This window comes from Rhamphochromis sp. 'chilingali', assembly GCF_963969265.1.
Source record: "Rhamphochromis sp. 'chilingali' genome assembly, chromosome: 2".
Lineage (NCBI taxonomy): Eukaryota > Metazoa > Chordata > Actinopteri > Cichliformes > Cichlidae > Rhamphochromis > Rhamphochromis sp. 'chilingali'.
Genome location: NC_137930.1, coordinates 51,409,002 through 51,435,939, shown reverse-complemented (window position 1 = coordinate 51,435,939; position 26,938 = coordinate 51,409,002). Strand labels below are relative to the sequence as shown.

The following is a 26,938-nucleotide window of genomic DNA, read 5'->3' as shown; positions in this document are numbered from 1 at the left end:
GACACCTGAAGGACTTCCAGCCTACTTCTTGTCCTCAAATATGTCTCTAGTACCGTACATTGCATTAAAAAGAACTAAATTGCATTTTTCATTAAAAAAAAATTATTTGTTCTTACTAATCTTTACATAGCTGTTTCAATGACCTTTTCTTTTTTAACCTTCTCTAAGTTTATTGGTGCCCAAGAGTTGAGGGCAGGTCAGGATGAGATACTTCCAGTTCTTTACAGGAACTCTGAACTTGAAAACTGCACACGTCTCTGTGCTGAATGCTCTATAATTTGTGCTCTCCTTTCCCCCTTCTTTTTGTCTGATGTCAGACTCTCAGTCTTTGTTACTGTTAAAACCTGTCAGTGAATCCTTAAAAACTGCTAATTTACATCCTTGCTTTCATCAGTTATGCTACAGTAACTTCCATTTTTACAGCCCGCTGTCCTGATGCAGTGCTTCATTCCATTATCTATGCTGGAAAGAAAAAAAAATCCTTTGCAGCCACTGCTTCTAGCTGAGAGAATTAAACTGCGCTCCAAGAATCCCTACATTGTTTTCTCACTAATTATCCTGGACCAAATCAAGAGTGAAAGCATCAATCACTGGGAAAGACACAGTTGCTGTTGAGGTGAAATGCTATTAAACTTTGCACAAAAAAAACAACTTCATCTCGGGGAGCTTATTGCTGTAATGATGCATAATCTTCATTTACAAACACCAAAGCATTTCTTGTGTTTTATGACAGCAATAACGACTCCTCGTCTGTGACGGTGACCGCGACTGTGAAAAGCGCTTTATTTATTTCAATTTCTTTTTATCCCAGAGTAAGTTTTCATGTTGCCATTAATGCCGACAGTCACACAAGTCCCTTTTTAAAGCTTTAACACAAAACCTCATGCAAAATTTAAGATGGATCTCCAGTTTCATGAGTCTCTGTCAGCGTGACTGATGGTTTCTTTCCCCCACTGGGGCTTCAGAGTGAAGTATCACAATAGGTGACAGTGATCTGAGACTTTGTTGTTTACACACAGGTGGGGAGGAAAAAAGCAGAGGGACCATTGCCTGTTGCTAAATATTTTATGGAGCTGTCCTCTGTCATCTAAAAATTCCCTCAGCTTCTCCATACTTTGAATATGTTGAAAAAGAAAAGGGATTTTTAAGGACACTAAAAATAATTGATGCCTTATTATTTGCCCTCATAGCAAAATTTCAGGATAATCGCTACAGTTCTGGTACATCACAGACCTTTCAGACGCATGCCCTTATCATTTGAAGTATGTAAAGTAATTACTGGAGAGCTCAAATCCTTCAAAAGTAATTTTTTACATCCATAATAATGTCCAAAGTGTAAGCATTGAACAACAATCGCAGTGGTTTAATGATCTTGTTTGTTTTAGGGGGTAATAGCATCTTGACAATCTCTTTGAGTTTAATTAAAAAATATATTTTCATTCTTCCCCTGTGTCTGCTTTTTATCTGTACTCTTTTCCTGTTACTTCCTCTCATTTTCTGGACTCCCTGGGGGTAAAACAGCTGGTTAAATATTCAATAATTTCACTTACAAAACTATTACAGAAAAAAATAACTGAAATGATTTGTTGATTACACAAATCTTTGTTTTTCTCTCTCGATTAACAGGTATATGATAGAATATTTTCCTCCTAATGAATGTCATATCATTTCTGATATTCAATTTTGAATACTTACCAACAGCACTGTGAGATTTAACACAAATATGAATCATTAGAGGATGATGGTGAAGTAATGGTAGAGCTGAAAGAAAAAGCACCACAGCTGAAGTGAAGCTTGGAAGCGTGACGACAGTTGCAAGAGTTCAAAGTTTGCGCAGAAGGATTCAGAGAGAGCAAAACTATTTCAGTGCCATGACTGAAATACCAGGACTGATTTGTCACTTGTGCTGTTGGACATGGCATTGATTGAACATATGAGTGATTTACAGAAAAAACAAAACTCTTTGGAGGAGTGATTTAAAACCTGTCAGAGAGCCTTTCTGCTCCGTCAGTATGGCTAAAAAGATCAAGGTTGAAAATGCTTATTTTGAGGTTTTACTTCATCACGATCCCATAAAATATATCCACAAAATTATGGTCTTGCCCAAAGTTACATGATGCACAGTGAAAGTTAATTTCTCTGCATGTAAATACGCATCTAACCTCCTTCCCCAACTCTGCAGATGTTAAATGTGCTGAGAGATACAGCTCAGGATAATAAGTATTCACCTTTTCAGTAGCATATTATTGTGTTCATAAGGTTTGTTGTTTCTGGAGGAGGAAAAGATGATTATCTTAATACCTTTCAGATGGCTGAGCAGTTTATGATTGAATCTTGTAATTTCTGATGTTAAGTGACACCCCATTGCTTTCAAGATGGGGTTTACAGCTTTGCAACAGGCAATGCTGCCTTCAAGGCAATTAAGAGAACACACTTTACTAACTGAGGGAAATCACATGGACAGCTACCCATTATGGGTTTGGCTAACAGAGAGCTGGGTTCTTTCTGTGTTTTTTGGCATTTTTTCCCTGCAGATTCTAATATGGCTTGGCAATCCTCTCAGATGGCAGCGCGGTCCCCGAACAGCAGCACCACTGCTAATGTTATGCTGACACTTGGACCCATCTCTTGCACTTAAACTGCTTCTGAGAACTCAGCCTTCGGGAATTACTGAACCTGGAGCCAACAGCTTGAATGGGTACAGCAGAGGCCTAACATGGCCCTTCACCATACTAATGACCCCTTGAGGGGATTTGGGGAGGAAAGAGGCGTCTGCGGCATCGAGATCCCATTTTCCTCTGGTCTGGGGATCATTGTGTCACTGCTGACTTCCAGAGTCACGCCTCTTCCTCCCCAGCCAATTCCAGCTGAACAGCCCACCTTAAAAGTTACCCTTTAAATGGCCACGTTTTCATTTTTCTTCATTAACCTTTTGAGTTAAAACCAAAACAAAAAAGAACTGCGCCCCAATTTCATTTGAAGATTGACTGAGTCATCAGACGTTTTCTATTATAGCATCTATATAAATACCAGAGGACATGTAATGACTTGTAGAGATTTAAACAATTCCCTGTTTGTTGTCTGACCTTTATGTGGTGTGCTTAAGCAGTGCCCCTGCGAAGTGCTTGACAACAGCATACACTCACTTTATAGCCAGGAGACAAAGTAGCATCAGCTGCAGGAATCAGGTTTAGTGCCAGGCTGCATTTTGCATAAGAACCTGAACTCTGTTTTTCCAAAGAGAGAAAACTCTGCGTTTGAGGATGGCATTTCTAAGGGTGAAATAAGAAGAATCATGGAAAAGCATTTTTAAATAGTCATTTTCTTGCTCTCAGTCCTTATAATACAAAGCTAAGTTGAAATAACACTCCTCCACCCCCCACCCCACCCTTTTTTTTTTTTTGAAGATTGGAAATCACTGTATCAGTATCAAATAGCCTCTAGGTTTAATGGTGGACCGTGTAAGCTGATCCTCTACATTTACAGAGCGTCCTAAAAAGATTCAAAGAAATCTGGAGCTTGGCTGAAAGGAAGGAAACCGAAGCTAGACAGAATAACTCGTATCATTTGATTCTTGCAGTTGAAGTGAGAGGGACACTGAACAGAAAAGGAAACTGCACCAGATAAATTAAATTCCACATGTAAGAGGGTACAGGTATGATGGGGGTGATGAACGCCTCCATGCTGATTATTATTGAGCCCAGTTGCATGGAAGGCAATTAAGGCCAGGAGCTTGTCGTGAATACAACCTGACACCTCGCTACGGTCACTGACGCTCTCTGAGTACCGTCCAGTGGATAGAGACCTGGAAGTGAAAGCACCTTTGTCAAACCGCTGCAAGAAAAAAATGATTGATCTATTTACAGAATAAAAGACTGCAGTGCATTGGCTGGTTGACTGACATTGCAGGCATTATTTTGTAACCAAGTGCCACCAGCAAACTATCCAAAGAGCTTCCTTGCTTTGCATTTATTTATCCAGCAATTGTTATGCTTTTTTATTTTACTTTTTTTTTTGTGATGGCATATTACTAGTTAACATCAGTTGCAACAAATGGCACATAAGATGGCATGCAGATGAATGCGGTGAAATAACCAGCGACACTTGCAAAGTCTATATCTCTCCCGTGCATACCACCTCCTCCTGGCTGAACATCATGCAGCCCAATCACCACACATCCTGCTTCAGGCGTCCACATAGGCTCATCCTCCCTTTCATAGGAGCTGGCAGTTATCACAGCTGCCTCCTCCGGCTGCATGTGGCCACGTGTCTGGGAGCAACACCCACCACTCTCAACAGCACAATACCCAAAGTGCTCAATAGGAGCACTTCTTGCTTACCCGGTCAACAGGCCAACGTGCAGCATCCACACGACGCGGCCATATGTTCATATCGTTCGACTCCCCGCTTTTGAGAAATCCTCCATCACTTCATCAGTGGTGTAACTGAGCGTTTCTGTCACTTTGCCTGTGGCGTGTTTGCCAGTATGACATTTTGACACTTTATCAACATAACTCAGAAAGCTGTTACGCTGTCCCCTGAATCACCTTTCACCGATGTCTGTGACCTGATTAATCCAACACTTCATGGGCGTATGACCCAGTATGCACTGTACATGGGGACACACTTAAGAGCTGTGGCTGCCTTCACACAACAGGGACCAGCAAAGCTTAAAAGACAAGCAGAGTATCACAGAAACGGCATATTTTGCGACCGAGTTTTCAGTAACAAAATAATTTTGCCTTTACATATGACAATATATGCACACAACAAAACAAACACCTGTTACTTGTTTATTGTTTAGTGGCATAAAGCTGGGCTTGCCAAAATGTCCCTTGAACTGTAGTTTTGGTTGTCTGCTACTATCAAATATGAACGTGCCAAGAAATAGTTCAAAAATGATTCATATCCTCCTGAGGCCCGGAAAAATTGTTTTGATAATTGAAGTATTGTGGTTAAAAGAAAAACGTTACAGCATTTTTATTGCATGAACAATAAAACGAGGAACTGATGGAAACACATCTGAACACTGTTTGGAAGGCATTATTCTTTTTCCTTTATGTCAGAGACATCAAGATCATTTATTACTTTGATGGGCCGCCTCATCTTGAAGAATCTGTCTCAGCTTAGTGAACTGGCTATAACTAGGACCCAGTGTATCTGGATCCTAGACTGAGTCTTGCAATAAGCAGATATGTTCTGAACAGTGTTTCCACCCTTAAAACAACAAATGTTCTGGAGATGAGCACCTTCCTGTGGTTTGACATGTTTTTTCAGAAACCTGGTTGCCCGTGTTATATTTTATGTAAGCAGAGAGCCTCTAGGCTTGATGACTGTGGTTTGTCCTGTTTTCACATTTCAACCCATTTTCAACAGGGTTGAAAGTAAAGTTCTGATATTTAGATTTTCTTATACATAAGTGAACTATTAGAAACATGCATCAAATAATATGTCTAAACTGGAATTTATTTAAATTTCATCTTCTGTCCCTTGAAGTGGACATCAGATCTCGCTTGATCACAGAATGATATGACGGCTGAGTGAGGCACACAGGATTTCATTCAGAACTGTGGAAATTGAGTCAAGTTTTCGGGAGATGAGGTGGAGGAGGAGTGGGCATTAGAACAAGAAGGTGAAGGTTCAGACGGAGGGCATACCAGGTTTTGAGGAGCCTCACAGGACCAGAGTGACGACACCTAAAGTCCAGTATGGATAAGAAGTATTGTGTAAGCTAGAGCTCTGAAGATGTTTCTTGACCAATCCCACATGGAATCATATTTTTCACGGCAGCCTCTTTAACAGAGTTCCCACTTTCCAGTGGTCTTCCTTCTCTTCCTGCATATCAGTGACATGAAGATTATTTGAATCTGCCTCAACTTATTAAATAGGCTATAACTAGCACCCTATTTTCTGTCTGATGTAATCAGACCACCACATTTGGTGGTTATCCTGCTTTCATATTTCATGCTAAAAAAACCAATTTCAACCCAGTTTCAGTATGATATTAGTGCTACTTTCCTTTCAGAGATGAGCAACACCATCTGGTTTGTGAGCTCTAGCATGGTTTTGTAAAACCCGGTTGCCTAATTTTTGTTTGGTGGTTGTGTGTCCTGTTTCATCCTATGTGTGTGTTTGACTGTGTGTATGTGTGTGAATTCAGCTGAAGAGGTTTTCGTTTCTCCTTCTAGAGATCATAATGCCTGAAAACTTCAGAGCTCTACATCAAACAGTTCTTTTTATTATAGATGGTAGGTGCCTTCACACAGTCCTGCTCGGGCTCCTCGAAAGCTCGTATCTCATCCTTTGAGCTTCCACCTTCCTGCCGGTGGTTGTGGGCAACGTCGTCCTGTTTTCATGAGTCATGTTCAAAAAATTTTCAACCCAATTTCATCAATCTCATTAATTTCATAAAACCCAATTATCTGCAAATTTTTCATCGCAAGCTCCCTTGTTGCAATAAAATGTGGAAGCTGCTCCTTGAAAAGAAAGTCCATGGAGTGTGTTAGTCAAACCCCCTCAGATGTGGTATCACTAGAAAGCCCAGGATGTCCTCTTGTCAGTACAGTAAGGCTCAAATACATCGCATAAATTGTGCTTGAGGCAGAGCTCTCAAAGCATGTCCTCCCACAGAGGACAAGAATGAATGGCTGGGTCTTAGGAAGATATTGTGCCCATTATCAAGATGGCAAATTGCAATTGTAATTTGATGCATACTGAACCACCTTATTAACATTTTAATGCTAATGATGAGAATGTTGATGAATTAATTATCTTTAATGAATCTGTTAATATTTTAAAAAATATTTTAAAAGATGGAAACAGGAAGTGCATGGTCTTTTGCTAACTGGTGAGTTAAATAAATGTTTTGGTCTTTGTCTTCTTTCTTTTGCAGATGACTGATTATTTGTTTAAACATTAAGACTATAATGAAAAAGACAAACAAAAAACCCCAACGAAGCCCCACATTATCAATTTACTGCGTGATCCCGTGATTAATTGGATCTGTGATGACCGAGTTGAAAAAAGTAAAGTATTTTATTTATTCATCGGTTTATCTGTTCAAACCCAGAGATTTCAGTTATCATGTTGACTAATGACAATATTTGCATTATTACAAATGAGCTCTTTTCTTTTTTTTAGCCTTGTCAGTACAACTGACTGAATGCAGAGCAGTATCAGATGATGGAATCGTATATTAATCATGCAATTCTGTCTTCACGCAGTATATCAGTTAATTGCACATTTTCATTCTTTATACAGCCAAATTGGAGCGCTGTCTACCAAACATGCAGTTAGTTTGTGTATTGGTACTGTGTGTGTCCAAAATTAAACTGCAGAGCATTCTTTGTCAACAGAGTAACCTCTGGACAAGCGATGTTTAGAGAGAGGAGATTAGATTAACGCTTGCTCGGGCGCTAATAAATCTGGAGTCATGAATAGAGAGGGAGATTATGCGCGAAGGAGAGAGGAAGTAGAAGAGAGGGGATTTTCTTAAAAAAAAAAGCACAAAACTGCTAGTAATTTCACCCATGAGAGAAGTTGAGCAGAGAACTAACAGGAAGTCTTCTCCCTCAAGAGGAAACCAAGTGTTGTTACTGTAAAAACAGCTGACCTCGTGCCTTTCTGTCGGGAAGGAATGCACGCAGAGGAGACAGACAGAGAGATAAACAGGAATCATACAGTACAGAAGATCACCCTCCAGTGCAGACGCACGGGCTCTCTCTCTCGCTCCCTCCCTCTCTCACTTTTTCTCTCACTCGCCCACTTAGTATCATTTCATCTCTCTCTCCCTCTCTCTCTCTCACCACACTCTCAGTCGCTGAGCTCTAACGGATGGGGATACACCGCCAAGGAGGACTTAGGGGTGAGAAGTGTGTGTTTCTTCTCTTCTCTGGTGTGTTTTCGTTCTCTTCCGCCTGGCTTCCCTCATGAGCTGTTAATTCCAGCCCTGGTCCTGAGGATGAGGAGGATCTGTTTGTGAGGAAGACGCAACAAAGGAAGAGAGAACAAGGAGCAACAGGGTGGCAAATTCTGCAAGCGGGAGTGAGCAAAAAGATCTTTTCTTTTTCTCCAGGCTCAAGCAAGGTTGGTAAGGGAAGCTTCTTGTTATTGAAATAAACAGTGCCTGCTATTATTGTTCTATGTCTATTACTTAGTTTCATTTCTAACAAGACATATTCAAAATATTTCCCTCCCTCCCTTAGAGCTTCAGTTAACTGTCCCTGCAGAGCATTTTTCTAAATTGAGAATATTTTATTTTTTTAAAAGTGCCTAGAAACATTTGAGTCATATTTCTTTCTAATAAAGCAAGTCCCCAGGTTGGATACTCAAGTGTCACTACAGGTCAAAACTACTGTGTAATTTCCCCAAGGCATACAGTACAATTCTCAGGTGGAGTCTCTCGTTAGCAAGGTGGCGGAGACTGAGCTTCAGGAAAAGGCGAGGACAGCTCGCTCTCATCGCCACTCCTCAGCTGTCACTTTACACAGGAGGCAATTAAGCGGGATTGGCAGCTGACGCTGCCGGTAACTTAGAAACAGGCGTGTGGGAGACACATGGTGGCACACGATAGGATTTAGAGGAGGAAGGAGCAGCGGAGGAAGGAGATTCCTTTTGTTCGTTCACACAAAATCCTGCTCCTCTGTGAAAAATCCTGCTCTCGCCTGGGTGTCTGAAACCTGGCCCACAGGCAGCAGTTGCGAGCTTTTATGATTTTGCTCAACAGTGAACATTGTTCAAGTGTGTTTACTCTTAAGGGTATGTGCGTAGACAGAGTGCGCGTGCTATGTGTGTGGCTGCGCGTTTGTTCTAGTGTGGACTGGATGTATTGAGTCTCTCAAGTGAGCCCTCACCTTTCATTTTCATGAGTGGAAGAAATTATTCAGTCAAACAAAAGAAGCAGAAAAATTATTTTCATAAACACAACACCTCCCTTCCAAATATTGTGATTACTCTGTGAATCATTGGGTACCTTTGGGTAATTTCTGTACCCTAAGAATGAGCAGTTTCATAATTTGCATAAATAAATAGGCTCCCCAAGGACTCTGGCTTTGTTTAGCTTTTGCTTACTTACAATATATGACTGAAAAGTATATGACTGCTCACTATTTGTCACAAAACCTTCTTGCTGCTGTTTTCCGGCACTTATAGAAGAAGTGTGCCTTCAGATGCAAAGGTTGGTCTCTGTCTGGTGGCAACAAAGGGGCTCTGATGGAGGCTTAAGGGAGCCGATGAGCCATGAAGTTTGTTAAATATTCGCCGTTGGGTTTGATGGGCAGTTTGATTAAAAATGTATTCTGGGAAGACGCCAGGGAACAAAGTATTGTGTTCACAGTGTAAACACAGGTGGAGGCATGAAAGTGCAGTTGGTCTGGACTGTGCGTGTATGTGCTTTGACACAAAAGGAGGGCTGTTGCATCAGCCAAAGTCTACCTTATATTCATTTCAGTGACAGGAAAGCGGTGTGTTTATATAGAAACCCCTAAAGTGAAACATTTTGCTCTTAAAAAGGATTGCCCAGCAGCACACTAGAGCTTTGTGTTTAGTCCTGGACTTCACATGTTTGCGTCACTCACACACAGTCTCCTCCACAGGCAGGACAGGACATAACCATGACCGTCAGTCATTACTTGAGCACAATTTCCTCTGTCACCTTGTCTCAAGCGCACCCCGCCACTCCACTGCGCCTCACAGGGACAGCCATGCTGAGTCCATCGGTGACCAGCTGACTGTCCCAACTCAGAAAAGTCATTGACATTGAAAGGGTACTGATGCGTGCATGCTGCGTACAGTATACACACTCTTATCTCACCAAGGCATATACTTGAATACACACATCCGTGCACAAACGTAGACACACACATACATGCGCTCACATCAGCAGAGGTGGAGCCAGCAGAGGCGTCGTGACCACTGGCTTGGCAGGAGCCCTCAAGGTGAAAATTTTTAGTGAGGAGCATTTCAAATTCAGAACAGATGATCAGACCGGTGTTGAAACTGCAGAGTAGCTGGCGGCACCAGATGCAGACAATCTTTTGGCAGAGGAAGAGTTTTTGGTGCCTGAGTCTCAGACATAAAAAGTCAGAGGCGCTGAGCTGAAATTAATACAACTGTGGTTATCACCGTGTTACGGACGCTGGTTCTTATCGCGGTCCAGATGAGGCACAAAGCCTCAGCTATACGACCGTCCTCACAGCACACGTAATCCAGCCATGTATCTAGACATAACAGAGTGCAGACAGAGAAGGTTATTTAGAAGTAAACACAGAGTCAAACGCCGTTTCAGAGTCTCTCTCTGGTCATTACGAAATTGATGTTTATTTCCCACTAAACAGAAGACAGCTTTGAACATTGAGCACTGAGCATAAAATACGGGGTAATATTTACTTAATATAAGCCAAGAAGCTACTTACCAGTTCTTTGCCATTAATTCAGTTCAATTCAGTTTTATTTCTGTAGCGCCAAATCACAACAAGAGACGCTTCACGGAGCTTTATATTGTAAAGTAATGACCCTAAAATAATTGAGAAAAGTATACAGAATGTCACAATTTAAACTCAATAATAAATCTTATTCGAATATCTTCTAATTGCTTCCCACATCCTGAATTCCAAAATAGACATATTCTGAATGTGCAAAGACAAAAAAACAGCAAAAAAAACTCTGAAGTGAACAACACAGACGCACAAAGAAGCACCACTCTAGGTTTACAGGCAACTGTAACAGCTTGTCATGAACTACGGGTCAAAAAAAGAAGCTGTCCTGCACAGTTAGGACAATGTTCATTATTTTGTACTTGCTATGTTTGATAAAACAACAGCAAAATTAAAAAAGAGTAAATGGGACTGATTGAAACTTACCTTAGTTAAGCTGTGGTCACAAAAGAAAAAAAATGAAAAGAAAAACTTTCACTGGTAGTTTCAGCTGTGAGTTAGATCAACCCTATCCCTCTTACTCTTTGAAGTAACTTCAATGTTTGCGTTAACACTGAGGTGAATTTCCGTTATACTTTTCTTGCTAAAGGGCAGCTACAAACCACATCACTGCCAATTTACAAACCACATTGTTGCCTGTTTGACATTTGTGGGCAGAACACTCTGCAGGTGGAAGTGGCCACATGAAGCGCACACACAGGCCACAAAAAATAAAATAAGAATGGGGAAAAAAAGGTTTATTTTCACACTGTATGTTTATGTAAAAAGTTACAGTTTTACTGTTAAGCAATGATGATTATAATCCTTGATTTAACTTGTTGAATACTTTGTCCAAACGCACCCAAGCATCACATTTTTATATTTTAGAAGCTGTCTTGATATTTTTGCCTCGACGGTTAAACGATTACCAAATTGTTAGTAGTAAATGTGAATACTGCTTGGGAGACGGTCTGTCTTTATTTCACTGAGAATTTAGTAGAGCCAATTTTAATGTTAGAGTGATGTGCACACAATCCTTTCATTAGAAGTCAAATTACATTCTGACTGTAGGCCAATCTTACCGCACTTTCAACCTAAAGGAACTTCTGACCACATCATTCAGGTACGCTCGAGCATGAAAATCCCTTTGGACATTTTCTTCTGGTTTTGATTGGCTACTATTTGAATCATTTCACTTCAGTGGTATTTAAAATTAAATACGGCTTTTAAAAAAACACCTAACCCAAAACACTGATCTACTTTTTACTTGCACGCTGAAAACAACAAAGACTTTGATCTGATGTTCCAAGTGGACTCGATGCCCTTATCCACTACACACCCTGCAAAAAAGAAAAAAAATCACGAACATTTTCCAGCTGTGAGTATAACTGATTAATATTGCAAACAGCATGCAGCAGTAGCAGCCAAATAATTACACTGTCCAACCCAAAATAAACAGCAACACGTAGTCACTCTGTGAGCTCAGAAATGTCTTGTTTTCCAAACTGTGGTGCAGAAAACTGCATTTATTTGGTTAATCCGGTCTGTCATCGATAAATCTCTCTGCATGATTTACGCCGAGTTCCCCTGCCCCGTTTTGCCTCTGTGTATGTGTGCACAGTGTTTTTATGTATGTTTTATCTCCACATTCATTTGTTTTTGTGCGCTTGTTAGTAAGACAGTGTGTACCGTATGCATGTATACGTTTCTACAGCTGAGTGAGTAACAACATAACTGAGCCCTTGCATGTCCGACTTCCCCTCCATATCAGAATCCACTGATATGCAGGGGAGATAATAATCACCACTGAGATAATAAGCAGAGGCCTTTAGGGCAAAACATGGCCTGTGCTCATCAACTGTATGCATTCACTTTCCCTCTGTGTGGCCCCTGTTGTACTTCACTTCTGTAACAATGCCAAGGGCGGAAAGCCAGAAGTCTTATTATATTACTGCTAATATTAGTAGCTTGCTTGTAACTATCTGCATCCCGATCCCTTTATGTGGACATAAACATGCACTTTTTTACTCGTATGCATAGGTGCAACTGGCAAAATGGCCCATTAAACATTTATCATTATCTATAAGCACTAATATGAAGGGGTGAGTTTAGTTTTTTTCCTTCACATTTGTGCTTTGCTTTGAGGTCTGTTGCTCTGTATTGTTTTTTGTCTTTTCCTCCCTCAAGGGGGGTGGGGGCGTTTGGCATCAAGAAGGCATTTCCTCTTTTTTTTCAGCAGCTTCTGAAATTAGAGGCTGAAAGAATAATCGAATAAGAGACAAGCTGTTGAAATTCAGAAGCAGGTTCACCCAGTGGCTGTTTTGAATATTAATGCAGTGTTTGCTCTGTGTATGTGAGTGTATCTCCGGTCAACACAAAAGGGAAGAAAGAAATCACATTAATGCAGACTCCTTTGAGCATTAATCCAGCTGAAACAGTTAAATCATAGATGAGTGATACTTCACAGGAGAATAAAGGAATACTTGGGGAAATCAGAGGTTGGGAAAATATTAACTTGAGCAGAGTCATTATTCAAATTAGTATCTGTGCATGTTTATTCCTGTACATAAAGAATAGCCAGAATTTTTATATTGTAATATTGTCAGTCTGTGACACCTTAGTTGAGGGTTTGCAGTATAGATATTTATATATCCTTTGGCTTTTAAACTCATCATATAATATGATAACTAAAAAAAAAAAATTGTGTCACCAGTCTGATGTCTGATCATCGATTAAACAATGGACATCACACCACCGAGTAAACATCTGTGTATTTTTTTTAATTAGCACTTGCATCCCTGCGGCCACAGTGACCTTTGAGCACATTCCCATGCGTTCATCTTTTAACATTTGCTCCAATTTTAAAGAAATTCCCTCAAGATTTTTAAGAGATATTAAATTCACAATAATGGGAAGATCTTTGGTATGAGTGGACAAAAGAAAAACAACCTCGGACCGCAGCTCTCATTCTCAGAGGTAATCTTAATATTGACTTATTGACATTTATGCATGACCTCATACTTCTCAGTAATTGGTGCAGCAGCATCTGACCTCTGACCTTGCTCTTGTGCTTTAACTAAAGCACATGGATGCTTCATCGACTTGAGTTTAACCTCCAGTTCAGCCTCTCCACCGCATCAACCGTGGATCAGTGTTATTACGTGACTAATAACAAGTGGAAACCTGTGGTGATCAACATCTTTCCACATAAATCTGTGTTGTTATTTGATTACAATGTGTGATCCAGTGTATCATAAACCTGAGGGGAAGCTTAGTCAGTGAAATCAAACGTAATCTACTCAAAACCTAATCACCAGCAGATCATTTAGAGATTTTGCGAACAAAACCATGTGTATTTACTTCCACTTGAGGTGCGATGATTTTAAATTACTGCACTCCAGCAACTTTCGGCGAGCACAGTAAATATAAGATAAGAGAGGCTCTGTGTCTTTACGCACTGTGCCTATGCTGTCATATAAAAGCACATGTTATTTCACAGTGTTGTAAATAAGCAGCAGAGAGAGGAAACTCTTAGAGAGTTCAGACAGAAAGAAAACAAAACGGAGCTGCATGGGAAAAAAAATCTTAGTAAATGTGTGACACGGGGAACCAAAACCCCGTTTGAGAGCAGCGAAGAAATTTGGTTTAGGAGCATATTAAAAATAACTTGCAAGTGCAAGTTGTTGTTGTCATGAACTCAGTTGTTTTTCCTTTGCAGACACACAGCTTTTTATTTCTACTGTGGTAGGAATCCTGCAGTTTTAATGACGGCACCAGGTTTGAGTCCTGGTACAAATCTACATTTTCCTCACCTCATAATAGGAATCACCCCAAATAATTGGGGAAATGGAGAGCAGTGAAGTCTCCTGCTCTTAACAGCCTCCATATGTAACCGTATGCCTGCCTGACCTCCCTTCCTCAGAGGTGTTACAGGAAGAGGGAGCAGCTGTGACAGACAGCTGCGATGCGATTGGAGTGAACAAAGGGTTAAACGCTCAATTCAGACGCTTACAGATGATAACAGAGCCAGAGGTGCAGAAGAGCCTCTGTCACTTTGGCTCAACCATGCAGGAAAGAGAAAAAGCTTTTATCACCAGATAAAATGATCTCACAAAACAGTAACCTTTCTCATTGACATTAGTTGAAGGATGAAATAATGTCAAAGTGCACATATATAAAGAGCTAAATTTAACCTCCAAGTTTAGATGTAATTTTTTTTATGTGTTTGTGTGTGTGGGGAGGATTGGTAAAGTAAATGTGTTTTTTTTGCAGGATTTCCTGTAACACGTGGACTTCTAAAGGTCTTTTCTACTCCAACTGAGCACTCAAAGTGTTTTTAAAAAAATATACAACATGTCTCATTCACCAAGTCACACAGACATTCATACTAACATTTTTTCTATACCTAAGCACTTTGTTTAACATTCATGTACATACTCACAGTCACTTGCATGCAATGGGGGCAACTCAGGGTTCACTGTCTTGCTAAAGAATGCTTTGACATGCAGACTTGAGTAGCCTGGGAAATCCTATCCTGACTGGTAGACCACAGCTACACACACCTTTTAATTTTTAAAAGGTACATGCAACAAAATCCTCAAACAATACCCCCATTATAAAAATGCCATTCCGTCAAATAGATCATCATTTTTATAAAGGCACTGGGACGGCCACACTAAAAAATGACAGACTGGGTCCTCGGCGAGAGTATTCATGTGCAAATCTTTACTGTAGGTCATCCTTACTCAATGCCTTCCTTTTGGTTTGCCTTTTAACTTGTGGCGGTCCATATTGTTAAAAAAGAGAATATAAGCGATGCCGCCTTTTGTTACTAAGCAGAAAATGCATGAATATGGATTAAGAGGTGTGTGTCTGCGGGAGATTGGGCTTTGTTTCTAAAGTCAGCTACCACTGAGCCAGGGGCTTTTAAGAAAATGTCACGCAACCAATGCGTGTGTAAACATTTGTCTGTGTTGTAGCATCAAACATGGTGCATATGTGCTCACCGTGCTGGCAGACATTACACGCTATATAAAGCCTAAGTATAATCCATGAGTCATTATGGCTCAAATGACTGTAATTTTTAATTCACCACGATATATAATGCTTCACTATAATCCTTCTCGCCAATAATGACGAATATATTTAAATAAGCTTGATCGCACCCGCCATATTATCAGTGAACAGCAGCAGGTAACTCTTCATTCTGATAATAAATCCATTCACAGTCTCAGGAAATCAGTTCAACAGAAGCGTTTTGCAGACGTGTCGGGGCTTTTAGCACAAACTTATAATATTAGAGCTTTGAGTTGAACTCAAATGGCATTTAGGGAGCACTTCAGGACATAGTAGGAAGTTATTATTCACAAAAATCTGCCAAACGTATGCAACCTGAGGTGAGTTCATTCTATGTGGGTCAAAAGCAGGACAGCCTCATTAATGAGGTGTAATATCACTACGATGGCCAGTCAACCAACACTTCCAATAACGATCGCTGGAACGGTTCACAAACCGTTTCTTGCGGTTTAAGATTTTTCTAACAGGCTATATAAACTGGCTGCCAAAACACCATTAGCATTTGGAAGGGAAGCAGTGGGGAGTATTATCCATTCTCATCTGAGGTATTCTTGGCCACACTATGTGAAGGTGTGCATGACCACTGCCCTCTGCGACCTCCAGGTGATTTACAGTGTATCTGTAATGGCTATTTTGGGGTGAAGTCGCATGGGCTTTGACCTCTTAAGACTTTTGCTTGTGGGGGTTATCTGAGGGTAAAACTACCCACTTCGTTAAATTCAGTGTGCTACTTTTGGATCTGACGCGACTGTAAAAGTCACTGAGGATTAGTGATATTTTCAGGCAGTGTAGGTTTACACGGGCAACCAAAACTTGTAAAGTAGCTGGGTTTATTGAATGCCGTTGAGTCATTGAGTCCGTAATCTTCTGTTTAAAAATCACATGGACTACGAATGGTTCCAACAATGTGCACGGAAATATGTTAGTAAACATTAGCAAACCTTGAGTTTGTGTCTTTACCATTTATCACCATCACACATGGAACAAAAGTGCCAGCTTTAGGGCTAGTGTTGCCTCTTTGTCATTTTGGTCTGTGTAATTAATGCAGGCCAAAGGGACACAGCAAAGTGATATTTTTATATTTGTCATAACTTTCTGCTTCATTTTTTGAAATTCCCACTGGGATATTTGTCTGCAAGTAGGAGCTATTTTAAATCCAGGGTCAGGCGGATGATGATGGTGGGGAGCACTTCCAACGAAAAAAGAAAAGGGAAAGAGCCCAGAGTGGGGTGTTTAAAACAAATCCAAACAAACAATGCTGGCTATTGTCTGGGAGATACTGCCGTGTCAGTCTGCATCAGAGACACCGAAAAATTCCCCAGGATATGTCTCCCAAATCCCAGAGCCAAACAAGTCCAGTTATTCTGCATGAGTCACAGTCTCGCTACCAAAGAAAACTGAATGCGAGTGCCAAAGCGCGGATGCGTTGACAGATGAGGACTTTGCTGCCTGCTGGCGGCTCTGAACTTTGATGGAACGGCAAGTGTTGGGAGCTGCTGCAGAACAATTCCTGGAAGGCGTTCTGTGGCCTTGAAAGTGATTTAAGGGTGACAGCTACTGTATCTCTGTGACATTTAGCAGGCAAACTCAAGAACACCCAGTCCTCTGAGTCGCTTGATGAAACCCAAATTCTCAAAGCTATAGCGGCAGCAAACTCAAATCAAAAAGAAAGTCTGAAACTGATCCCCGCTGTAGTTATTATTATTATTTCTTGTTGAAAAAAAAAAGATGAAATATGTCAAACGTTAGAGAAGATATTAAACAAACAAAAGCGGCACGTTAAAAGCATAATAACTGATTGAAAAACTTTGTGAAAGACACCAAGCACTGCAGCTGCTTTTCTTATTATGCAATAAAGGTTTTATGAGTCGATGCTTAACCTTAAGCGTTCAGTCCCTTCCAAATGCAGCATCAAGTGAGCTGGATTCATTCATACTGCATCACATAGAAACAAGGTCTTTGTTGTGATCTGCGTTATGTTAGATGGGGTTCCAAGAATTCTCATCCCCCCTGCTGACTTCGAGACCTTGATTGTATAATGAATTCAACTTATTAGACTCCAGTAGCTGTCTCATTAGTTCCCTCTCCCTCTCGCCGTGCATATATTTATTGCCCCGCCAAAATTATTTGTGAGAGAATCGCCCTGTTAAATTCCCATTTGGTGCAGAGGAGACCTTTTTTCCTGTGAGTTAGGGTTTCCCAGATTTCCCAAGTGCTTAAATGTACACTAATTAGCCTTTTCTGTGTTGTTTTTCTATTTTGTGTGACTAAAGCTTAAGAAAAAGTATCACATTCCTTTTCTCCAACCTCCAAAGTTGTGATATTAGTTGTTTATTCAACTTGAGATGTGGCTGGAGCAGTGTCGCGAGAAGCACTGAGCAGTGATCAGATGTGTTTGGAGCCACTGCTGGGGGAGGTTAATTTCTAGATGGATGCTGATATTGCCTTCCTCAGAAATACCAGCCAGAAGTCTTTCTATCTACAGTAGATTAGCTCAACAATATAATGCGGTGCTGCCGTTTCTGCCAGGCGCTATGAAACTTTAAAAGCAAGTTGAATTATAATTCTAGTTATACTGATGGGGGAGGGGGTGTTCAGACAAATACCTCTGTTATTTTCCAATCTTGCTTTGTAATTCAAATTGATGATAAATTAAGGGTGTGAGATAAAGTGAACGTAGAAGGCAGAATGGTTTCCATCAACATGACAGCTCTCAGCAGGTAGATGCACTGTGTGCCTCCACAGACACTAGCTTGATTACAGTTGTTCTCTCATCTTCTGCTTGTGTTATGCTAACAAACCATTACCAAGTCAGAAACAGAAACAGACCACCCATGCAGCAAGCTAGGTGCACTTCACAATAGCCGAGGTTATTATGCTGCCGTATCGACCAAACTCTCCACAACAAGCCCTATGGCAACACTGCTGTTTTCCCTCCCTTAGCATATTTAAGGATTTTAAGTATTCATTTCCTGTCCACCACATTGTGGGTGGTAATTACTACAGGCTACACTCTTCCTTATGTCCTCTGTGACATTAAGGTCTCCCAGGCAACATCCAGGCTTTAGACGAAAACATGTTGCTGCCGCCTTTGGGCTTTATTTAGAATATTTGACCTGGAAAATTTATTCAGGTGACGGCTCATGTAAACCGAAGAAGAAACTCTGTTCATCAGTCAAATTCATATCTGCAGACCCGGAGCTCAAAATGACACAGCACAAATAAGCTCTTATTGCTCTGATCACTTTGTAATAAAAAGGCGTCAGATCAAAAAAAAGAAAAAGGCTCCTGAGAGAGGATTATGGGTAGTTGTGTGAAACGCACTTGATTGATGAATCAAAAACAACCTTGTTGCTAATGTGACGCTTGCTGTGTAACTGTAATTTTTTTTTATGTTTATTTCAACCTCTTGTGATTTATTGAAAGATATATTTAGGATCACAAACAGAAGATGATGGAGAAACTTGTCCTTTTATCTTGGTCGACTGGTTTACGTTACAAAATTAGAGCCACTGGGAGAAGCTGCTTTCATAACTGCTTTCAAGACCATAACACTAAATGTCATGCTTCACTTTAGGTATTTAGATCCATCGTTCAGTACTGTTAAAGATGCGAGCAGCAATCTGAAATGCTGTCTGCAGCATCTCCCCAAACATACACTAAAAACCTCTCTTTTCATTCCTGAGGTCTGTCCTGGGTAGATAACTCTATGCTGAAGCAGGAAAAGTTATGTTTTATAATAGGAGATTTATCAATATATACATTTTGATGGACGACTGGGCTTTTTAGCTGCAAGCTTTAACATATCAGGACATAATCCAAAAAATGACAACATCAGATGTTGTAAAAAAACAGAAAAAGCACCTTTAGCAGCGTTAACTCGAGTTAATCATTTTGTGTATGACTTCGATAGTCTCTTTTTCTTTTGTTCCACTCTTCTGTACAATGTAGAGACAGGCCATTGAAAAATATCGGTGTAGTACTTTGACTCTTTTTTTAGCCATTTTGTTGTACATTTTTTGCTGTTCTTAGTGTCATCATACACTTTTTCCCAAGCTTTAACTATTAGACAGATGGTCTGCTATTTGACTCTAAAGCATCGTGCTTGATAGTTGGTATGAAGTGTTGTTGTGGATATGCTGTGTTATGCTTTCAGTAAACATGGTAAACATCAGTAAACATGAATTAAGGCCAGACTTCTCCACTTTGGTCTTGTTCCAGAAGTCTAGAGATTTGTTTAGATGCAACTATTTGCTCTATTCCACTTGTACCTACTCAACTCGGCTTAACTTTACTCAGTTTTTAGGGTTTTCTATTAGGTGGCAGTACCTTATATCAGGTACTTCCTTAGTGTCTGCATGGCCGGGGTTCCAAGTGAGCTGACCCAATCCAAAATTGTGACGTCAGCAGACTGCAACCCACCGATTGGACAGTCAATGGTGTCACTCGATGAGTTGTGAGAGCGTCTTCTTCACAAAAATCAAAACTGCTATTTTTGAAACTGGCTGCACAAAGATCAGCACCATGGTCCCCGAGTGTGACAAAAAGCAACGCCTGGACGTCCTCCATTGTTGTGTCGCATGCAAATGACATCACACGATTGACGTTTACGTTTCATGACATGTCCTGTACTTCATCTGAGGTTATATTTATCTAATCTTATGTCCTTATACGTAAAACCTTAAAACTGAAAGAGGATGCAATTTCTTTCCTGCGGACTGATTTTACGAGCAAAGGCGGTTGAGGTTTATCTTTTTTATGTATTGTGAATTAAAAGTACTTTGTACTTCTTTTTTTTTTTTTTTAAACTTTAAAACTGCCCTTAAGTAAATAAATCAATATCCCAGACTACTGTTATCCTCTAAGGACAGTTTTTCTTTTATCATCAGCTGTGTCACATCTTGTACATGTTCACCAGTCATTGCTTTTAATGACTTAGACTGCCACTCCTTACTCACTGATGCTGCACACAGTTCAGTCCTCTGTGCCAATGACAATCATTAGATCACAGCTCTAAATCTCCTGACATGGGCTCATGTCCTAATGGAGCACTGTCGGGCTTCTGAGTGAAGCTCTAATGCCATCAAACGTGAACGAAATCCAATTTATTATGATGATAGTCCAAGGGAGCATCAATTAGGTAGAGGGCTGCAACAGAATGTATTTGGACGCAAGCCCATCTGCAGACCCACAGTCACTTAGCTATTGCTCACTCTTCCCCTTGTGTGAAGTGGGAGTCTCATCTCTAAACTGTACTTCACTGCGGATGCTCATGTGTTTTAGGGTGATTGATAACGCACATTAACATGGATTAAGAGCAAGGAAAGTAAGAGAGAGTGCATTTACTCTTATAATGAGACACAGAGGGCGAATAAATATCCAACTACTATCACCCATGGAAGAAAAAGGTTATGTGAATACTCAGAAAGACAGGCCTAAATGTTTAGTCTAAAAATAAAGTTAAGCTGTAGAGAGGAAGAAAGCGAGAAAGAGAGAGAGAGAGAGAATTGTAATGTCGAGATTTTGCCTTTACAAACTTGAAAGCTTCTCAGATAAGGGACACTGCAGGCCAAAATAAATAAATAATGACTTTTAGAAAGCATAATAACATGTCGCATACTTTAAAGTTAATGTTTGAACAAAAATAAGACTCGGACAAGGATGTTCTTGAGACAGGCCCCGCTTATCGCTGTGTGTAATCTTCAAATAGCCCAAAAATCTTCCACTGCGCTCTTCCTCATCAAACTTCTGACAGATTTGGGTCTCCTGCTGTGTTGTGATGAAAAGTGTGCTGCTAGCTTCGCAGTGGTTACTGCAGCAATTGGTCACTTAATATTTGCTTCTGTTCTGAGCGAGTAATGAGGAACACGCAGGCAGATAAATGAAATCTACATGCTTTTTCGTAGAAATACAGTGTTTCCCCTCAGAGCAGCTTTCACATTTACTCAGAGAGTGGGTGTTTCCATGGCCTTTATGTATATTTTAGTTTGATTTGAGACACAGCAAGTATCTAGACCCTCCATCTGTGTCGTGTGTCTGTTTGGCTGAACAGTTTGTTCTATTTTAAGTCCCAGGGAGCTATGCACTGTGTGCTGTGCTGTGTGTGCCTGTATACGTGCACTCCTGTGTATTTACAGTACATACTCTGCTTCACTACGATCAGACTCATTACACAAACCCTTGAACATTTACGTCTTCGCAAACAAGCCGTGCGCCGTGATGCTCTGAACCTTGCCCTTTTATAGCCTGCGTAGGGAGCAGGGTGACTCCATGTGACAATACAGGAAAACAAGTAATGTATATAAAAGACCACAGCAGTGAGTTGGTTGTGAGGAGTGGGTTTAGAAAGGATGGGAATCCCTCGTTATACTTTACATGCTGTCATCTGACAGTACACTAAAGCTTTCACAAGAAATAAAAAGACTGGAAAAAAATATATGAAATGCCACTCTAACAAGTCTCCCGGGACCCCCGTTGCCTGGCTTTCTGAAGAAGGAACAGCTTTTCAGATCAAAAAATGCTTTAAAAGACTTTGACAGAAAAAGCTTGCTGTGCTTCACTTGCAGCTCACAGTCTGTCCATGTGGTCCACAGTAACTTCATTGTATATTGGAAGGGTTATGCACAGCATTTATTCCTTGATCTGGGATTGAAACCATTTAACACATAGGAGACGGGGCGGCACCTGTGACAGAGAGTGGGATTCTCCACAGTGTTTGCACAGCTTTAATTTCTTCTAAAATATTTGTTTAGCCTCTGTAGCTCAGTTTGGGAGCCTGATATGTTTCTCAATAGCGCATGACCTCACACTCACATGCTTACATGCCATATTTATAGAAAGCAATAGGTTGTGTCTCAGCGAGATAAAGATAATTGTATGTCTTATTAAGGTTATGGTTTATCCAGCCTGGAATAGGAGCGTATGTCTTCTTAAGGATAGAGTCTACATTTGAGTCTAATCGTATTGCTGCTCCTCTTGAGTGTGTGTCCATGTATGCAATTCAAGACAGCAGGCATTTTCTCACCTCTAATCACGTGAGATTTTTATCACTTGAGGAAAAAAATTCTCTTTTTGTGCCATTAGCAGAACTCGTGTGACCTGCTGGGGAAAAACATCTTTTCCTCTCTTATTAACGTTGGATGCTTGTTAACTGGTGTAGGCTATCATCCTGCTGCCAGTACTGGCGTTGCCTCCCATTTTTAAGTCTGTTAAGGTCAACAGCAATTTGGATAAAGGCTAGGTATTTTAATCTGACGAATCTCTCTGCCCTCAGGTTACTTTGAGGTTTCGGTTTTTCATGAATGGCTTTGGATAAAATCTTAAGCTCTGGACCTGTGAAAGGCCTCTAATATCTGAGGCCTGCATTTTCTGCTTTTACAGCTCCGTAAAACTGACAAACTGACCTGACAGCTTTGCTGCTTTCTGCATCAATTGCCCGAGTGTGCAAAAAGGTGTTAAAGGTGTAAAAATTGCCAAATGCTATTTACTCCACAGCCAGCCCGTTTCATCCTCACTCTGTGATCCATTGTGTACCAGCTGCAAAACAGGCCGTGCCATTGTAAGCAATCAACTTACAGCACATTTTCAAAATTGACGTATCTCTACATAATTTTCTCAGTGAGTTTTTGGTTTAAAAATAAGGGAGCTGAAAGATTTGTGCAAAATATTCCACAGCACATGTTGACGTCTTTATTTGACTACCAAAGCTGAAAAATATTCTGTTTACTTGAAAAATTACAACATAATAACATAATAACATTTAATTAATTGATGCTATTCAACTTTCAAAGACCAGAATGGAAATCTGGAACGAATGTTGAGCATTAGTCTGCACAAACATTACCTCACTGTGAACCCACTCATCGGCAGATGTGGCTACTCGTGTAAACTCTTGACCAAAAAACAGAAACATAGCTTGTTTCTGACCTCTAGCACTTTTTAAATCTGACCTGGTGAACGTTGTCTGCATATTTCTGATAAATAATTTTTGGCTCGTAGGCAGTGCCCCACCACTAGCACCATTTCTCTTCTAACTGTGTGCTCATGTGAAAGAAACTAAACTTTCCAGTCGCCCTCCAAATGGAGCTGTATCTGCGCCATACTTCGGAGTGTTACCAAAACAGCTCGAGAAAAAAGTCGGAGGTTGGTGATGCAACATTAGACTGGCTTTGATCCACCAATAAACTGAATTCTTTTTATGACAGGAACACTGATGGGCCTTCTACACCCTTGTTGTTGCTCTCTTTCCTTAGTTTCTCCTTCTCTGTCAGCCTCTGTCAGGTCCTCAATAATTTAGGAGCCGAGCTTGTAATATTTTCCAACTAGCTCGTGCAGAAGAAGACTCTTAAGTTTCTCGGCACATACACGCAGCTAAAGCAATCTATGATCCTGGTACATGTTTGAATGAAGTTTACATTCAGAAAAATGGGATCTTATAGGTTCGGGGAGCAAATAATGGGTGTTTTTATGCGAAATTTGCAAATGGCTCGTATATAAATGATCAGCAACATCAACTTAAACGAATGCACAGAGAGATACTATTTCTGTGCACATAATGAGGCTATTAAAGCAATAAATAAAAAATAAAAAAACAGAAACAAGTGTGCCTAAGCGAAATGTACTGCCACCCCATTAATCTTACTTATCATCAGTAGAGGGATGACTACAGCGAAGCTTCGAATGGTGATAATGTGCAAGAGGAATTCACGAACCCCCACAATGCATCACTTACAAGCAAAGTGCTCCACAGCAGCTCTGCAATCACAAAACTTTACACTGTGCTGAAAGAGCAGATTCTGTGCAATTCATTAAATATTTGCTCTACTTAGAGCACCGTACTTTTAATGCATGATATGTGCAGTTTTTCCTTACTGCAATGCATAGCTTATAGAGTTGCATAACTAAGACATCTAGTTTAAGATGTTCTTTTAATCTCTCAAAAAAAAGTCAGTTTTATTAGAATCAACTAAAAAAATGACAACAATTTCAGCTCAGGGAAGTATACATATTCATGATTATCGCTATAATTTACCATGACTTATAGACAAGAAAAAGCAAGCATGGAACAACTTTTGGCCCCAGTGTTGTCAGAGTGCCAGTTTCAATTAAACCGAATGCCCAAGCGGTCCTGTTATGTAAGCCTTAGGACAGATTTCGGGAAAGGCATCATGGACGCTCACTGCCAGACAAGCTGTCCACACAGTTGGATGGAACTTCCAGAAATCCAAATCAAATATCTTAATCTTTTCTCTCTCTCCCCCCCCCCTGCTTGTCTTGTTCCCATTAGGAGCCCTGAGTCTAAGAAGCAGCCATGTGAGAGAAGCTGTCAGCGAGCAGAGGATGCCCACGTCCAGCTAAAGCAGCCCTTCCCCCCCCTCTCTCCCCACCCTCCTGCTCCCTCCCTTCTTCCCACATGAGGACAAGAAGATGACTATCTCCAGCCGGCAGTCCTTCAATGTCCTGACGGTCATCTTCCTCCTACTGTCCACTGCAGGTCTGTGAATTTTAGTCCTAGCCTGTTTTTGAGTCTGTTTATCTGTTCCTCTGCAGACACTCAAATCAGAGTTTCAGGTAGTGCTGCTGACATTACACATGCCCTCAGTTTCTACAAACTTTGGATTTCCCCCAAAATATAGGTGTCAGTCCTTTGCATGAGAAGCCACTGCAGTGTTATAAACTGAATTCAGGGAACAGAAAGACTGATGTTGCCATGTGATGGCCAGAAGTCGAGTCAGACACATTTAACATTTGGGTGCTTTCAAACATTTACTGCCAAGAACTTACTTTTATTTGGCAGGAAACGCACTGAACCTTAGGGTGCTCTCTAAATGAGGCCAAGCAGCGTAAACTGTAAAAGAGAGCATATTATAACCCCAGAAGCTACAAAGCAAAGAACCCAGCCAACACATATATCTTAGATATAAAACACACATTATGCAGAAGAAAAAAAAATATGCCGACTCAAGTTTGAAAATGACAAAACAGGGAGGAGGAGGAGGATGAATAGCGAGAGCGAGAAATCAGCGCTATGGCTGGCAGGGCCAAGCAGCAGGTTGAAAACCCATAACAACCAAAAGAGTCAACAGTGAGTTATTTATGTTATTGCCCTCCTCACTCAACATCCATCTTTAGTTTGAAAATGGCCATCCTCGTGTTCCCAGAAAAATGCATCAAACCCAAGGACCGATGATTACAACTACAAAGCAAATTGTGTACAGCACAGCTTTGAATGCTGAATGAGTGCCAGAAATGACAAATAAAACCCAAATTTTACTGACTTAGGTAGTAATGTACAAGGAAATACAACACTAAACAATCTCTGCAATGATTTATGATTTGTTTTGCGTTACACAAGGTTATGCAATTATGCTACATATCTATGTAAGTGATCACTGTAAGTGAATAGAATAGAATAGAATAGAATAGAATAGAATAGGCTTCAGCTTTATTGTCATTGCACATGTCACAGGTACAAGGCAACGAAATGCAGTTTGCATCCATCCAGAAGTGCTTTAGCCTGATATAGATATATTACAAATAATATAGATATGTAAGTATATTACAGAAATGGGTCTATTATGGTATGTTATAATGTACACGGTATGAAGGTATGTTATAACTATAAGTATGTACAGGCTGTAGTGAGTACAAGCTATGTACAGGCTATGAACAGGATATAAATATGAAAAACTATACAGAATATGAAATAAAAAATATACAGAAATATGAGATATGCAGTTATACAGAAATGTGAACTATGCAGGTTATAAAAAGTTGTAGAATTAAAAATTATCGTATGTACAGAATGATTTTTTACACAGAATTATACAGTAGTGCAGTTAAGATAAGTGAGATATGTGGATAATTTCTACAGAGGCTATATAAAGTGCTAGTGGTTGTGAGTGGTGGTTCAGTCCATGTTATTATTGTGTGTATGAGGGTACAGTTGTCCATTGTGTGTGTGTGTGTGTAGGTGGTTGTGGGTGTTTGTATGTCCAGTCCATGTGTTTAATGTGAGTCAGATGTCAGGAGGCAGAGTTCGGGAGTCTGACAGCTGTGGGGAAGAAGCTGTTCCAGTACCTGGTGGTCTTAGTCCGGAGGCTCCTGTAGCGCCTCCCAGAGGGCAGGAGGGTGAAGAGTCCATGTGATGGGTGACTGGGGTCTTTGATGATTTTCCCAGCCCTTTTCAGACACCGCTTCCTGTAGATGTCCTTTATGGCAGGAAGTGGTGCTCCAGCGATGCGCTGGGCAGTTTTCACAACCCTCTGCAACGCCTTCCGGTCCGAGGCAGAGCAGTTCCCGTACCAAACTGTTATACAGTTGGTCAGGATGCTCTCGATGGTGCAGTGATGTTGGAGTTAACACTAAAGACTAGACAACAGAATAACTTTAAATTGTAAACTGAAAATGTAATTGTGTCTCAGTATATTTACCATCATGAAAATATTGAT

The 26,938-nt window shown here is 40.5% G+C and overlaps 1 protein-coding gene across 5 annotated transcripts in view; it reads left to right on the top strand.

Annotated features, from left to right (window-relative positions):
* The window catches only part of shisal1b (shisa like 1b), a gene marked incomplete at its 3' end in the record, with an annotated part of 101,094 nt that overhangs the window by 56,024 nt on the left and 18,132 nt on the right, over positions 1-26,938 (top strand). The window contains exons 2-4 of one of the 5 annotated variants that reach the window (XM_080875527.1): positions 7,817-7,864; positions 7,947-8,085; positions 24,775-24,981. In XM_080875527.1, coding sequence (XP_080731653.1) covers positions 24,915-24,981 — 67 coding nt within the window. In that variant the 5' untranslated portion in view covers positions 7,817-7,864; positions 7,947-8,085; positions 24,775-24,914. Of the gene's footprint in view, positions 1-7,660; positions 8,090-24,774; positions 24,982-26,938 lie in introns of those variants that run through there. The other 4 variants (XM_080875528.1, XM_080875525.1, XM_080875526.1 and 1 more) reach the window with 4 other exon arrangements.